The sequence below is a fragment of the Somniosus microcephalus genome, chromosome 8 (assembly GCF_052327205.1).
Source record: "Somniosus microcephalus isolate GS21.2 chromosome 8, FLI_Smic_1.0, whole genome shotgun sequence".
NCBI classification, from domain to species: Eukaryota; Metazoa; Chordata; class Chondrichthyes; order Squaliformes; family Somniosidae; genus Somniosus; species Somniosus microcephalus.
The window spans coordinates 243,702,563-243,716,880 of record NC_140994.1 but is presented as its reverse complement, the minus strand read 5'-3'; the positions used below and the strand labels follow the sequence as shown (position 1 = coordinate 243,716,880).

Here is a 14,318-nt window from a genome sequence, read left to right as displayed (position 1 = left end):
ACCAGATACTTTTGTAGATAGATTGTGGCCGACTTACGTGAGGGCCACTGGAGGAGATCTAGTGCGCGTAGAATTAAGAGGGGCTCCCAGGAATCATTGGCTGAGGACCGTAGTGTCCAACAGTTTGCCGTGAATCAGCGCAAAGGCTGAGTCATGGTTGGACCCAGAGGGCCTCCACAATACGGAGATGGGTGTGCTGAGGAAGCTGACTCTAGCTTTCAAGTCAGGACAAGGGAGGAAGAGGAGAAACACAGGGGGAAGGTGCAGGAAGTGAAAGGGAATGTGAGGAGTAAAAGGGAATGGAGACAGGAGGGAAGTAATGCGGGTCGATCCCAGGCGTGTTGTAACTGTGGGAAGTTGGGACACTGGAGTAAGGAGTGTAAGCTCCCGAAAGGGGGGAAACCAGGGCACGAGGGTCCCAAGGTAGAGACAAACCGAGGGAAGGTAGAAGACGACCCAATAAAAATCTTAGTGGCCGCATTACAGCAGGTTATGGGCAAGGATAAAGGGAAACTGGATGCTGCTGTGGGTGACAGAGGACCCAGCGCATCTGCACCCTCACTGTGACGGGGCCGCGCCCAGCCCGAGTACCTGTGTCTGCTCATCTACAATGAGTGGGGTGTGGAAATATGATTTTGCCCTTACTAGTGCATGATGGGATACTTGACATCTAATGTATTTTTGTATCATTGCCGCTGGACTAAAGTCGAGTCAGCAGCAATTAACGTAATCTTCTGACCTATTGCAAAAGTTAATCACAAACTGCTAGAACAATACATTGCAGAACTATTGGGTAACCGCACCACGTTTTGTACGCTTGCAAACTGAGAGGTGATAATGACATCTGATCAAAGAGTGAAAAGTTCTGTTAAAAGTTAATCTCGTTCTGCATGAATACTGAAATAGCTTTGTACAGAGTTGACTTGCTAACTTTTATACATGATCATATGGAACTTGTGTTCTTCACTGTATAAATATGATAATCAGACATGAGTAAGCAAATCATTTTTGGTAACAAGATTCAGACAGAACCTCCTGACAGAATGTAATTAACTAACCTTGTCTGAAGATATTTCTGTCCTGCTGACCTTTTGATTGTCCTTGTGCCAAACTCTTAATTTGTTTTAACTCTTAATTCATTTTAAAATGATACAATCCCATTACAGGTGATTTATGGAGCACGGGCTTGTTTGAGTGTATCAATATGCTGCATTCACAGATGTTCTCTGGAGTTGTGAGCCGAGCCATTGACTGGGCTCTCGCTCCCCTTGTGCAAGTCAAAATAAAGCTTTGCTTATCTGACAGTATTTACGTGTTTCAGAGTCTTACTCGGAGTCGAGATTTTGACGGGGCAGACCATGTGTAGATGTGAAAGTGGAGACCGTTAGGGGAAGGTATTTGGTAGATACAGGCGCCTCTTGCACGGTGGTCCACTCACCGAATCCGACCACTTCCCCATGGTCGAGCGGGGTCCCATTTACACTAGCAGGTTTCACAGGTAATGAACAGGCTGGGGCGGTGTCGAAACCCTAAACAATAGAATTAACAACAGAATTAGGACCCAATGTAACAATATGGGAAGGGAATCAGTAGGCTGATGTACCTTCCAAAATGGGGGTAGGGGAAGGGATACCTTGGGACCCGTACCGATCTGGACAGATCATGGCTGTAAAAGGGAAAAGAGAGACCCAAGGAGGTACAATTGCCACCCGATTTGAAACAGGCTCAGCTGCAAGATGCAGCCCTTAAAATGGTAATTAAGGATAAGGAATGTGGGAAGCCTGTAGAGGGACCTTTGGAGCAGCAGACGTAGCAGTGAAACAGGGGATGTAAGTCAAGGGCAATAGGTGGGTCGTGCCCGTGCAGTACAGGGAAGAATTGTTGCAGCTAGCTCATGGGGGTCCGGGGGCCGGACATACAGGGCCAGAAACGACTTGGAATAAAGTGGAGGCTGTGGGATGGTGGCCCCAGCTCAGGGAAGATGTAAGGGATTATTGCGAGAACTGTTTAGTGTGCGCGGCGAATAATCCAGACCCCCACCGAAGGAACGTTCCGTTGGGACACACAAGGAGGGTAGAGGGACCATGGCAGTCTATACAGGTAGATTGCATTGGGCCACTGCCCACCACAAGTAGGGGCAATAAATATTGTCTGGTATTAGTGGATACTTTCTCGAAATGGGTGGAAGCTTTTCCTTGTAGGGCAGCGACAGCGTTAAACACGGCGAAGATTCTAGTGAAGGAAGTGTTTTCCCGGTGGGGACTGCCCCTGATAGTAGAGTCAGATCAGGGAAGTCATTTCACCGGACTAGTAATGCAGGACACCCTGAAGCTGCTGGGAATACAGGGAAAATGGCATGTGATGCATAACCCCCAATCATCGGGTATAGTAGAGAGGATGGACCGGACCTTAAAAGAGAGGCTTAGGAAAGAGATAGGAGAGGTCCCGAAGAGATGGGATGAGGTCCTACCCCTGGTCCTAATGAACATCAGAGCCAGTCTCTGTAAAAGTACGGGACACTCCCCGCATGAGTTAATGACAGGGGGGTCGCTGAGAACCCCGACTCATGTGTTGGTCCTGGTCCTGACCCAAACACAGGTTCAGCAGGTCACACGGGACAGGTTTGTTAGAGATCTGTACCATACTCTAAGGGGGCTGCATTGGGAGGCAGCTAACAATATGGGAAGGCAGCACCAACAGAATAAAATGCTGTTGGAACCACGAGTGGAAGGTAGGGGACCAGGTAATGGTCAGGAATTATGCCAGAATAGGGGCATTCGAGCCATTATTTAAAGGACCCTATAACATCGTGGATAAGGCAAGTCCTATGGTCGATGCGATCCAGCTGCCGAGGCGAGTAAAATGGTTTCACATTAACCAGTGCAAGCTGTACGACTCCGGAGAGAGAAGCACAAAACGGGCCAAGGCCCAAGGAACCGTAATGAGTTTGATCAATGTGAGCCTTTCTCCCGTGCTGTGGGATGGTGAGGATGACTCAGAGGGCGGAGCGGTGAGACGAAGTAGTCGGGTGCCGAGACCCAGGGTGCTCTGGACACCTCCTCCTGCTCCACCCCCGGGCCTCAAGAATCCCAAACATCAGGACAAGAAAAAACAAAAGTAGTGATTGAACCAAAGTGTAAATATGTGTATCAGTTAAGTGTGACCTGTGAAGGGGAGACCCCTCACAGAGCAGTGTTATTCTTTTGTTTTGTTTTTATAGAAACAAATCGAATCAAGGACGCGAGATGAGGTGGACGCTGCGGCTGAGCGTGTAGATGATCCTGCTTAAAGCAGGGTGGGGAGATCAGGGAGACACCGAGACATTCTTTACATACGGGTGTATGGGAGGAACTGGCCCCACCGTAACTCAGCGGGGGCAACACGGGGTGATAATGGTACAGTTACATACTCCCACATTGGGAATTGGCCGGGTTGGCTAAGGTCGAACTCGGCCAAGTATTCAAGGCGAACCGGGGACAAGATTTGGGAAGTGTCAGTGTCCTGCCCAAAGGTAAACATCAGACTAAGAGGGTACGGGTGAAAGAGGGTAGACGGGTTTGTCTGGAATGTAAGGGAGCACCCCCATGGGATGGTGGTGGTGGTTGCGGACAAAGGTAAAAATAATGCATCCACGGAATGGGAAAAGTTGGATAATAATTCAAACAGACGGACCATGGGAACTAAGGAAGGGGTAAAATTGTGTTGGGATAAAAGGTGGAAGAAGGAGCAAGGAGTGTATGTGCTCATGGTCGGGTCGGGGCACAACTGCAAAGGGGGGGTTGCCATTACTTTCAAATGGCAGTGGCAGGACTCCGGATCAGGAGTGAATTGGACTCAGAGTTTTGACTCTTGCGTGACCCCGGATCCTCCAAAAGCAGTCAATGCGACCGAACTGGTCGCGAGCAAAAAGAAGCCTCTACCGAAAGCCCCAGAGACTCAGGGTACAGAGGTCAAATGTCCCGTAACAGCACCCGGGCCGAAAACTGGGCTGGTGTTGATCCCAACAGGAAAAATAATGGCCCAGAAATTCGGGTCTCCACGGGTGAGTACGCACGGGGTAATCGCCCGTAAGCCCAATGGAAGTGCCGGTTTCATGCATGCACTGCGCATGCGCGGGAAACCGGCACTTCCGTTCCCCTGAAAGAAGGGGTTCAGAAGTCGAACGCGTGCGCAGGAGAGGCAGCGCGTGCGCTTAGAACTTACGTTTTTTTTGCAGGTTTTCCCGGGAGGGTAAGTTTCCAGAAGTTAGACATGTAAAAAGCAGTCGCAAGGCCTGCTTTTTACAAGGTAAGTGGTGAATTAATTAAAATTAAAACATTTTTTCCACAGGTTTATTATTTTTAAATACTTTAAAGAAAGGTAAGTTTATTTTTAGCACCATTAGAAAATGTAATTAATTTTTTCAAAATTTAAATTACTGTACTGTTTAAAATAGTTATTTCATGTAATTTATAGTTTATTTTAAAAATGTGATTTATTAAATATTTATTTGAAGATTTAGTGATGTTTTGGGGCTTACAGTATTTATAGGTTTGACAGGTCTTCCTGTCAAACTTATGAATGAAGCATTCCCTGCTACCATTGGCTCTCCATGGCCCACGCGATCCCAGGGGATGAATCAAACTAACTGCGCCCCTGGGATACGCAAGCACTGTGCGCCGGCAGTTGGAGGAGGCCCAGGATCAGAATCCCACGCGGGCCCACAGCTCAATGGCCGGCGCGGTAGGAAAGTGCAGGTCAGGGGCTTGCACCCGCGGGAAGCCCCTGACCTGAATTTCTGGGCCGATGTATCATACCGTATATTATGAAGTAGCGTCGGTTATTCTTAATTTAACGGAGTTACAGTTGCCCCAGTGGTGCCCGCCAAAAGTTGTATGAAAAGTTGTTAAAAGGAATGTTCAGACAATTCTACTAGAGGAATTATGGGGACGAAAGTCGGGTGGGAGCATACATACCGGGAAATAACAGCCACACGGGCTGGGGGAGATGAAAAAGGGGACTGATTAATGATGTGGCCACGGTGTTTAATACAGGGACGTCACTGGTCAACAGTATGGACAACGTGCAGTTGCAATTACAAGTAAATACACTAAGGGACCAGCTGAGGAAAATACTGGGGGGTCGGGTAATGACATTGAGGGTCACAAATTGCAGGAAGACCAGGTGATGACGATTCATCTAAAGGAAATGGTAGCTGAGCTGGAGACTCATGCTCAGACCATCAATGTATTAATAAAGGAGGGCCGAAATGCGTCGGATCGGGCTGCCCAAAATGATGTGTGTGTCATGTACGGGGCCTGGTTGTTAAACGAGGGGCGCAGTAATTTAAAGGATAATCCCCATCTCAGACCACAAACACATCAGTATCACAGTTAATGGTACTTCACTGAACCTCCAAGAATACATATCACGTTTTGGATACGATATCCTGCCGTTACCCGAACATTTGGTTAAGCTATTAAAGAAACTAGAGTTGTCCCAAAAACATTATTACGCGTTACAGCAAAAGAATGAGAAAGAAAGGGAGGAAATCGAAGAGATGATTAACCCTCCGTGGTGGGATGTGGGACTCAACATTGAGATCCCTCCTTGGATTCGAATCGCATCGCATGTGTTGGTAATTGTACAATTGTGTATTATGTTGTATCTATTAATCTTGTCATGTAAATTAAAAAGGAAGACAAGAAGGGGGAAACTTAAAAGATTGAAATGGGAGGTTCAGAGTGTTTGAACCGAATGTATGTATATATGTAATAAAAGTGAAATGTAAAGGTTTGGTTGAGACCGGCAATGCACCCAAAGGCAAAGAAGAAGTAGAATTCGTCAAGAGTAATGTCTCTAGCTTAAAAAGAGACATTAAAGGGAGGAATGTAGATTTCAAAAAACCCAGTACAATAGCAAAATGCTGGAAGCCTGTTTGGCCCAGTGGTAGGGGCGAGGTGCAGTTGGACCTAGAAGCACAGACACACCTGTGAGTTTCAATTTAACTTTGGAAAAGACATTTACTTTGGACAATGAGCGTCTCGATAGGTGATTTAACGGTGAATAGGTGATTTAACTTTGGACATTGAGACTTCGTGTTTTAATGGGTTTCGATGGATCTTCAATGGATAAGACAACTATGCCAATTTCACTGGAACAAAGGACTTCCTGGCCTCAATGAAAAACATTTTAACCTTGGGCAAAACACATCAGCAGTAAGACTAAATCACATCAAATATGTACCACAGGGAGGGGGAGACAAGATAAGGAATTGTCTTCCATCCCCCAGCCCTGTGTGTCCTGTGGTTTGGATTACTGGGTGTGGATTGGAATACAAGAGTTGGGGGAAGGCCCAGACTCGAAAAGGCGGGACGGAAGAACTGTAAGAAGGAACCACACACAGCTCTCTCTCTCTTTCGCTCAGAAGCTCTCTCGGAAGCTCTCTCTCGGAAGCTAGCTCTGACTACAGCAAATGCCAGGTGTAAGAAGGAAGGGAAGACGGTCATCTCCAGCTCCCAGCCTGCAATCGACGTCGGCCACGACCAGCCGGCTGGGTGGTTGTAAATATCAGTTGACTCTACAAGGGGTTTGCGCTGTGTAGGCAGCTGCAGTCAGATAATGGAGGACGGGGACAGGTCATCTCCGATCCAGGCCTACAATACACAACGGTAACGACTGGCCGGATGGGTGATTGTAAGTTTCAGCCAAATCGCAACAGGATTTTGTCTGTGTTTTGTTACTTTTAATAAACTAACAGTTTTGGGTTGAACCTAAACCTTTGTGTCATCTACGATTTTGTTCCTGTAAAACCCAGAGTCAAAGAATCCTTGTAAGGATGAGGAAACGAAACACCTTACAAATGAGTCAGAGCACTACATCATGTGTACCTGTAACACCCTGAAACCGATAGAGGAGGGCTCAGCAGTGGTGGTGATGGTAGAGCCTCTGGAAGGTGCCTTTAGGGTGATTCAGGCATCTCCAACTCAGTGGTGTTCTCTGAGCGATGAGAAGAACTACCTCTACGGAGGATTGGTTTGTGCAAATAATCATACGTTTTGCCTTCAAGTTTCAGACTCACCTTGGGTGATTTCCATCTCCCAGGCAGAACCCTCGCCGGCCTGGTCTTCAGCTCATGGTGGGATGACGAGTTGAGTCTGGTTGATCCACCGCCACCCTAGCGGCCCTTGCTGGTGTAACAGTCCATGAATGCCACAATGGAATACATTGCACGAAGTAAACAGGCCCTCACGGGGAAGAATGGAAGTGGACTTGGCCAAAAGAACGGCTGGAAGGCTGGAGGTAGGACATTTAGGACTGAGATGAGGAGAAATGTCTTCACTCAGAGGGTGGTGAACCTGTGGAATTCTCTACCACAGAAGGCTGTGGAGGCCAAGTCACTGAATATATTTAAGAAGGAGATAGACAGATTTCTAGACACAAAATGCATCAAGGCTCACAGCGCCAGAGACCCGGGTTCGAATCCGGCCTCGGGCGACTGTCTGTGTGGAGTTTGCACATTCTCCCCGTGTTTGCGTGGGTTTCCTCCGGGTGCTCCGGTTTCCTCCCACAGTCCAAAGACGTGCGGGTTAGGTTGATTGACTATGATAAATTGACCCTTAGTGTTAGGGGGATTAAATACGTGGGGTTACGGGGATAGGGTGGGATATGTGTTGGTGTAGGGGTTACGGGGATCGGGTGGGATATGTGTCGGTGCAGGCTCGATGGGCCGAAATGGCCTCGATCTGCACTGTGGGGTTTCTGTGATTCTGTGATTATGGGGAGAGAGCGGGAATATGGTACTGAGATAGAGGATCAGCCATAATCATATTGAATGGCGGAGCAGGCTTGGAGGACCAAATGGCCTACTCCTGCTCCTATGTAGGCTTTGCAGTTATGGAAGATTTCAGGATTGTTATATGGCGCTTGCAAAGCCACGTGGGTGCAGTCGATGGCGCCCTGCACCATGGGGAAGCCCCTATCCTTGCAAAGCCACATGCGCCCTCGTCCTTCTTCTCTCTGCTCAGTGAGAGGACAACGTAGTCCCTTCTCCTGGTGTAGAGAGCCTCAGTGACCTCCCGGATTCAGAGATGGACGGTGAGCAGTGAGATGTTATCTCTGTCTCCTGCTGCAGACTGGAAGGATCTGCTGGCAAAGAAATTGAGGGCCACGGTGACCTTGACTGTCACTGGGAGAGCCGTGTTCACCCTGCTCTCAGGCTGCAGGTCTGGCAGAGTTCTGTGACCACCTCCTTGGTGAAGTGTAGCCTCCTAATACACAGCTCCTCACTTAAATGGACATAAGAGGAGTGCTCTGGGAAGACCCTAGGTGGGTAAGGCCTCCTGTGGAGAACCCTCATTGCCCTCTTCCTCCTCCCTCTGCGCACATCTTCTTCGCTTCCTCCATTCCCTCTCCCAAAGGTGCTTGACTGCGAGGCCCCCGTGACTGAGCAGAAGCCTTTAAATAACAATAGCAGCATTTTCCACTTGCAGCAACTTCAGAGTCACATATAGGCTAGATCAGGTAAGGACGACAGATTTCCTTCCCTAAAAGGACATTAGTGAACCAGATGGTTTTTTTTAATTAATGGAATTTAAATTCCCCAGCTGTCATGGTAGGATTTGAACTCACTTCTCTGGATCATTAGTCCAGGTCTTTGGATTACTAGCCCAGTGACATTACCACTACGCTACCATTCCTGATTGTGAGTCAGCCCAACAGAACCAGCCTGGTTTGGAAGGCCTGTTTCTGATGTGCTCATTGACTCAGTGGGGAGAGAAACCCTTTCGAAATCCAGTTCCACTTTTCCCTACCTTTATTTCAGCTTCTGATCTCCCCAAGTCTCGCTCTTTGCTGGAACAATTCTGCTGGACTCGCCGAAGCTTCTCGATTTCTCTCTCCAATTCTTCCTGTAAAGTTCATTGGAAAGTGTTTAAATTAACAACCTGCATTTATATCGCAATTTTAACGTAGTAAAACATCCCAAGGTGCTTCACAGGAGCGAAATCTGACAAAAATTGACACTGAGCCAAAGGAGGAGACATTAGGACAGGTGAGAAAATGCTGGGTTAAAGAGGGAGGTTTAGAGGAACGTCTTAAAGGAGGAGAGGGAGAGGCGAAGAGGGTTGGGGAGGAAATTCCAGAGCTCAAGGCCTAGACTGATGAAGGCGGGGCTGCCAATGGTGGGGCAAAGGAAGTTGGGGATGTAGAAGAGGCCAGAATTGGAGGAACATCGAGTTTTCGGAGTGGGATTGGCTGGAGGAGATTACGGAGATGGGGGCGGGTGAGGCCACGGAGGGATTTGAACACAAGGGTGAACATTTTGAAATCAGGGTGTTGCCGGACCAGGAGCTAATGCAGGTCAGTGAGCACAGGGCTGATGGGAGAACGGGACTTGGTGCGAGCTAGGATACGGGCAGCAGAGTTTCAGATGAGCTTTTGTTTATGGAGGGTGCAAGGTAGGAGGCCGGTCAGAGAGCTTTGGAACAGTCAAGTCTGGAGGTAACAAAAACCTGAATGAGGATGTCAGTAGCTGATGGGCTGAGGCGGGGCGGAGACGGGCGATATTACAGAGGTGGAAGTAGGAGGTCCTCGTGATGCTGAGGATCAGGGGTCGGAAGCTAAGCTCAGGGTCAAATCGGCCACCGAGATTGCGATAAGTCTGGTTCAGGCTGAGACAGTGGCCAGGGAGGGGGATGGAATCGATGGCTAGAGAACAGAGTTTGTGGCCGGGACCGAAGACAATTGCTTCGATCTTCCCAATATTTAGTTGGAGGAATTTCTGCTCATCCAGTACTGGATGTCGGAGAAGCAGCGTGACAAATCAAAGATAGTGGAGGGGTCGATAAAGGTGGTGGTGAGGTAGAGCTGGGAGTCGTCAGTGTACATGTGGAACCTGACGTTGTGACTTTTAGATGATGTCGCCGAGGGGCAGCATGTAGATGAGAAATAGGAGGGGGTCAAGGATAGATCCATGGGGGACTCCAGAGGTAACGGTGCGGGAGCGGGAGGAGAAGCCATTGTAGGAGATTCTGTGGCTATGACTGGATAGGTAAGAGTGGAACCAGGTGAGGGCAGTCCCACCCAGCTGGACAACAGAGGACAGGCGTTAGAGGAGGGTGGTGTGACACCGTGTCAAAGGCTGCAGACAGGTCGAGAAGGATGAGGAGGGATAGTGCACCAGGGTCATCGTCACACAGGAGGTCATTTGGGACTTTTTAGTCGGGCTGTTAAAATACTGTGGCAGAGGCAGAAACCTGATTGGAGAGGTTCAAACATGGAGTTGCTGGAAAGAGAGGCACAGATTTGGGAGGTGACAACATGTACAAATACTTTGGAGAGGAAAGGGAGGTTATGATGGGGCGGTAGTTTGCAAGGACCAAGCGGTCAAGGTGAGTTTCTTTGAGGAGTGGGGCGATGACGACAGATTTGAAAGGGAGCATTAGAGTACCTGAGGAGAGAGAGCCATTTACACTATCAGTGAGCATGGGGGCCAGGAAGGGAGGTTGGGTGGTCTGTAGTTTAGTGGGAAGAGGTTCAAGAGAGCAGAAGGAGGGTCTCATGGACAAGATGAGCACGGAATGGGCATGAGGGGAGAGAGGAGAGAAATTAGAGAGAGATGGGAGTTCAGGGCTAGAGCAGGGGCAACCTTGGGGATGGTTTGGTTTGGTGGGCTGGTGGAAAGGAGGGAAGCGGCAGAGGGAGCTGAACGATGGCCTCAATCTTGCTGAGAAAGAAGTCCCTGAGCTTGCGTCACTTGTTGTTGGAGGTGAGGGAGGTGGGGCAGAGGAGAGGGGTTTCAGGAGACTGTTGGTGGTGGAGACAAGAAGCGGGGAAGGTGCCTCCTTCCGGTTTAACGGCGGCGGGTTGGGTCTGGGCCGAGTAACCCGCTCAGGAGAGGCGGGCCGGTAATTATAATATTTAAATCAGGCTCCGTGCCTCAGATTTTGGCAGCGATTGGATTTAACGGCTGCGGGCCGTGTATCCCGGGGCTCGGGAATCCCCACAGCTGAAGGGAGGCGGGAGCTGCCACATCCAGCAGGCACTGCGTGTGGGCCTGGAGGAGGAGGAGAGCTTCCCCCGAACCCCCAAACAAACCTGCCGCAAACTGTCCCCACCCGTGATCTTCAGACCCCCCCCTCACCATCGCAACCCCCAAAATCTCACTCCCGCAAACTGTCCCCCACCCGTGATCCTCAGACCCCCCCTCACCATCGCCCCCCAAAATCTCACTCCCGCAAACTGTCCCCCACCCGTGATCTTCAGACCCCCCCTCACCATCGCAACCCCCAAAATCTCACTCCCGCAAACTGTCCCCCACCCGTGATCTTCAGACCCCCCCTCACCATCGCAACCCCCAAAATCTCACTCCCTGACCATCTCTCTCTCTCTCCCCCGCCCACAATCTCTCCCCTGTGCTCCGAGCCCACCCCACAAGCCCTGATCTTTGATTCCCTGTCCCCAGCGTTCCCCGGGCTCCTGCCTTGTCCCGCAGGATTTCCCGCCCGGCAGTGCTCAGCCTCTCCGTGTGGCTCCGCTGCCGGGAGGGAAACAGAGTCAAACAATTCTAATGAGGTTCTGCTGTTAAATTCGGCCGGACCTCCGTGTTCCCGGAATTTCCTTGTTTCCCTGCTCCCTCCCTGCCTTCCCGTGAATCTCGGGGGCCTCAGTGTCTGGGCCCTGAGCAGAAATATTGTCTTCTGTGTCTTTCAGTAAAGAGGCTCCTGCCCTGTATAAACTGAGTGAGCTCACACACACCGGCTTCTTCTCACAGTGACACACCGTGTGCTGCATTTTCACACCGACTCAGCTCCTCCATTTCCAGCAATCAGCCGCGGGGAAAGGGAGACAGACTCAGACACACCAGCATTTCTCAAACAACAATTCCCTCTTGTGAGGAAGTTTATCCACCCAGCCCCTGAGTCTCCCCCTGTGGGTGTCCCTCACTCCCCCACTGGTGATGGTCCTCTCCCTGCTGCTCAGAGGGCAGAATCCCCCAGCGTTACACAGGGCCACAACATGCTCTGCTCTCCAGCCCTATGCCATGGAGTGCCAGTTCTCACAGGTGCCCACACAGTGAATTACTGAGCTCTACAGTGCCCTCCCCAGGAGGGGCTGAGTGTGGGTGAGGGGCAGTCACCCGGGGCCACTCTCACACCCCTCCCAGTGCCCACCCTGCTCAGACAAACTAAGAGAAAGGGGAGGGAGCAAATCTGACTGAAAATTAAAAAAATCACCCAGACCCAGGACAGCAAGAAAACACTGGGCTACATCAGCACTGTCTGCAATCAGTTCCAAGTAATGTTGGTCATTAACAGGAAAACTCTCCCTCACTGTATTTAATATCAGGAACTGTGTCACTCACCTTAATTGCAGCTTGTGCCTGATCCATGCTCAGCAGATTGTGGGATTTATGTTTCCCTGTTATGCTACAGGAAACACACACACACTCTGCATCATCTTTACAGTAGTACTCTAGAATCTTCTTATGGTCAACACACTGTCTGTCTGTGAGGTCAGTCACAGGCTCGATTAGGGTGTGTCCACTGAAGGCCTTGTTCCGTAAATGTGGTTTTAAATGGAGGGAGCAAAGAGATATTTCACATTTCAGACACGTCTTCACAGCTGAGGTTGGACAATCATCACAGAAATCACACATGACACGGGCTGAATCAGCAGCAGGCTGTGAGCGGTTGTATTTTTCCACTATATTACACAGCGTGAAGTTTCTCTCCAGACTGGGCCTGGGGTTGAATTTCCGGCGACACTGAGGACACTCAACCCCTCCTGGGCCTGCTGTCTGGGCCCAAACTCCCTCAATACATTTCAAACAGAAACTGTGTTGACACGGTAATCCCACAGGATCCTGGTACACGTGGAGACACACAGCACAGGTTAATTCAGCCTCTAAAGCTCCGGGCTCCATTGTTACAGCACCTGAAGAGTTTTCACACAGCACCGGAGAGAGTGAGGAACCAGAGCAGGAAATGAAATTCTTATAAACACTCGGTGCAGGGAGTGACAATGTTCGTTTCACTTTCATGACTCACTTTGGCTGAAGATTAACTCTTTCAGGCCTGCAGCAGCAGTTCAGAACCAAAATCAGAAAAACAAGATAGCAATTTTACAATATAGAGCCAGAATACAGCAAGCTGGGCCCAGGAAACACAGACCCAAAACTAATCAGCTCAGACCAGACCCAAAATAGTTCAACAAACAAATTAAAACTGATATAAAGAGGAAAAATAACCTTTACAAACCCTGCCGAGAGGAAGAGGCAGGAGCTCTCTGGGTGGAATAGAAAAATATACAGAAAAAGTTAGAGGTTCATCAGAGGGGCAAAGAGAGATGGGAAAAAGCAAAGCAGCAGAGGCTACAAGTCTCAGTAAACTCAACACGAAACATGTCCAATCAACGCAGAGCTGCAACAACAAAGACAAAATAATTTTGGACTAAAAATCCTGAACAGGAGAATCCAGTCACAGGAACTCATGATAAAACTCTACAGACTCTGGTCAGTCACACCTCGAGGACTGTGTCCAATGCTGGTCAGTCCCACCTCGAGTGTAGCGGGGACTGTTGTTAAACCAGTTAACTGTAGTGTAATTAGTGGGATTGATTGATTTAATTGAAATTCAATTAAGTAAAGGGTAAGTCATGGCAGGAGAGCCCGGCCCTGTTGTATGCTCCTCCTGCAGTATGTGGGAACTCAGGGACACTGGAGTTGCGATTGGATGCATACTGGAGCGTTCACGATGCTCAGGACATCGTGAATATCACATTTATGGAGTTGGACACACCGCAGGTAGAGGTTGAACAGGAAGAAAGGGAATGGGTGACCAACAGGCAGAGTACTAGGCGCAGGCAGGTAGTGCAGGGGTCCCCTGTGGACATCCCCCTCTCCAACAGATACACCACTTTGAGTACTGTTGGGGGGGATGGCTTATCAGAGGAAGGCAGCAGCAGCCAACTTCCTGTCACCAGGGGTGGCTCTGTGGCACAGAATGGGAGGAAAAAGAGGGGTAGAGCTATAGTAATAGGGGATTCAATTGTAAGGGGAATAGATAGGCGTTTCTGCGGCTGCAAACGAGACTCCAGGATGGTGTGCTGCCTCCCTGGTGCAAGGGTCAAGGATGTCTCCGAGCGGCTGCAGAACATCTTGGAAGGGGAGGGTGAACAGCCAGTTGTCGTGGTGCATATAGGCACCAACGATATAGGTAAAAAGCGGGATGAGGTCCTGAAAGCGGAATATAGGGAGTTAGGAGATAAATTAAAAAACAGGACCTCAAAGGTAGTAATCTCAGGATTGCTACCAGTGCCACATGCTAGTCAGAGTAGAA

General features: G+C 49.4%; 1 protein-coding gene across 3 annotated transcripts in view; it reads right to left on the bottom strand.

The window, feature by feature from the left end:
* The window catches only part of LOC147114228 (E3 ubiquitin/ISG15 ligase TRIM25-like), a 52,706-nt gene extending 38,692 nt beyond the window's left edge, over positions 1-14,014 (bottom strand). Inside the window, exons 1-2 of one of the 3 annotated variants that reach the window (XM_085995899.1) lie at positions 12,344-14,014; positions 8,793-8,888 (exon numbers count right to left, since the gene is read on the bottom strand). In XM_085995899.1, coding sequence (XP_085852025.1) covers positions 8,793-8,888; positions 12,344-13,021 — 774 coding nt within the window. In that variant the 5' untranslated portion in view covers positions 13,022-14,014. Of the gene's footprint in view, positions 1-8,792; positions 8,889-11,736; positions 12,092-12,343 lie in introns of those variants that run through there. The other 2 variants (XM_085995897.1, XM_085995896.1) reach the window with 2 other exon arrangements.
* Positions 14,015-14,318: the final 304 nt, after the last annotated feature.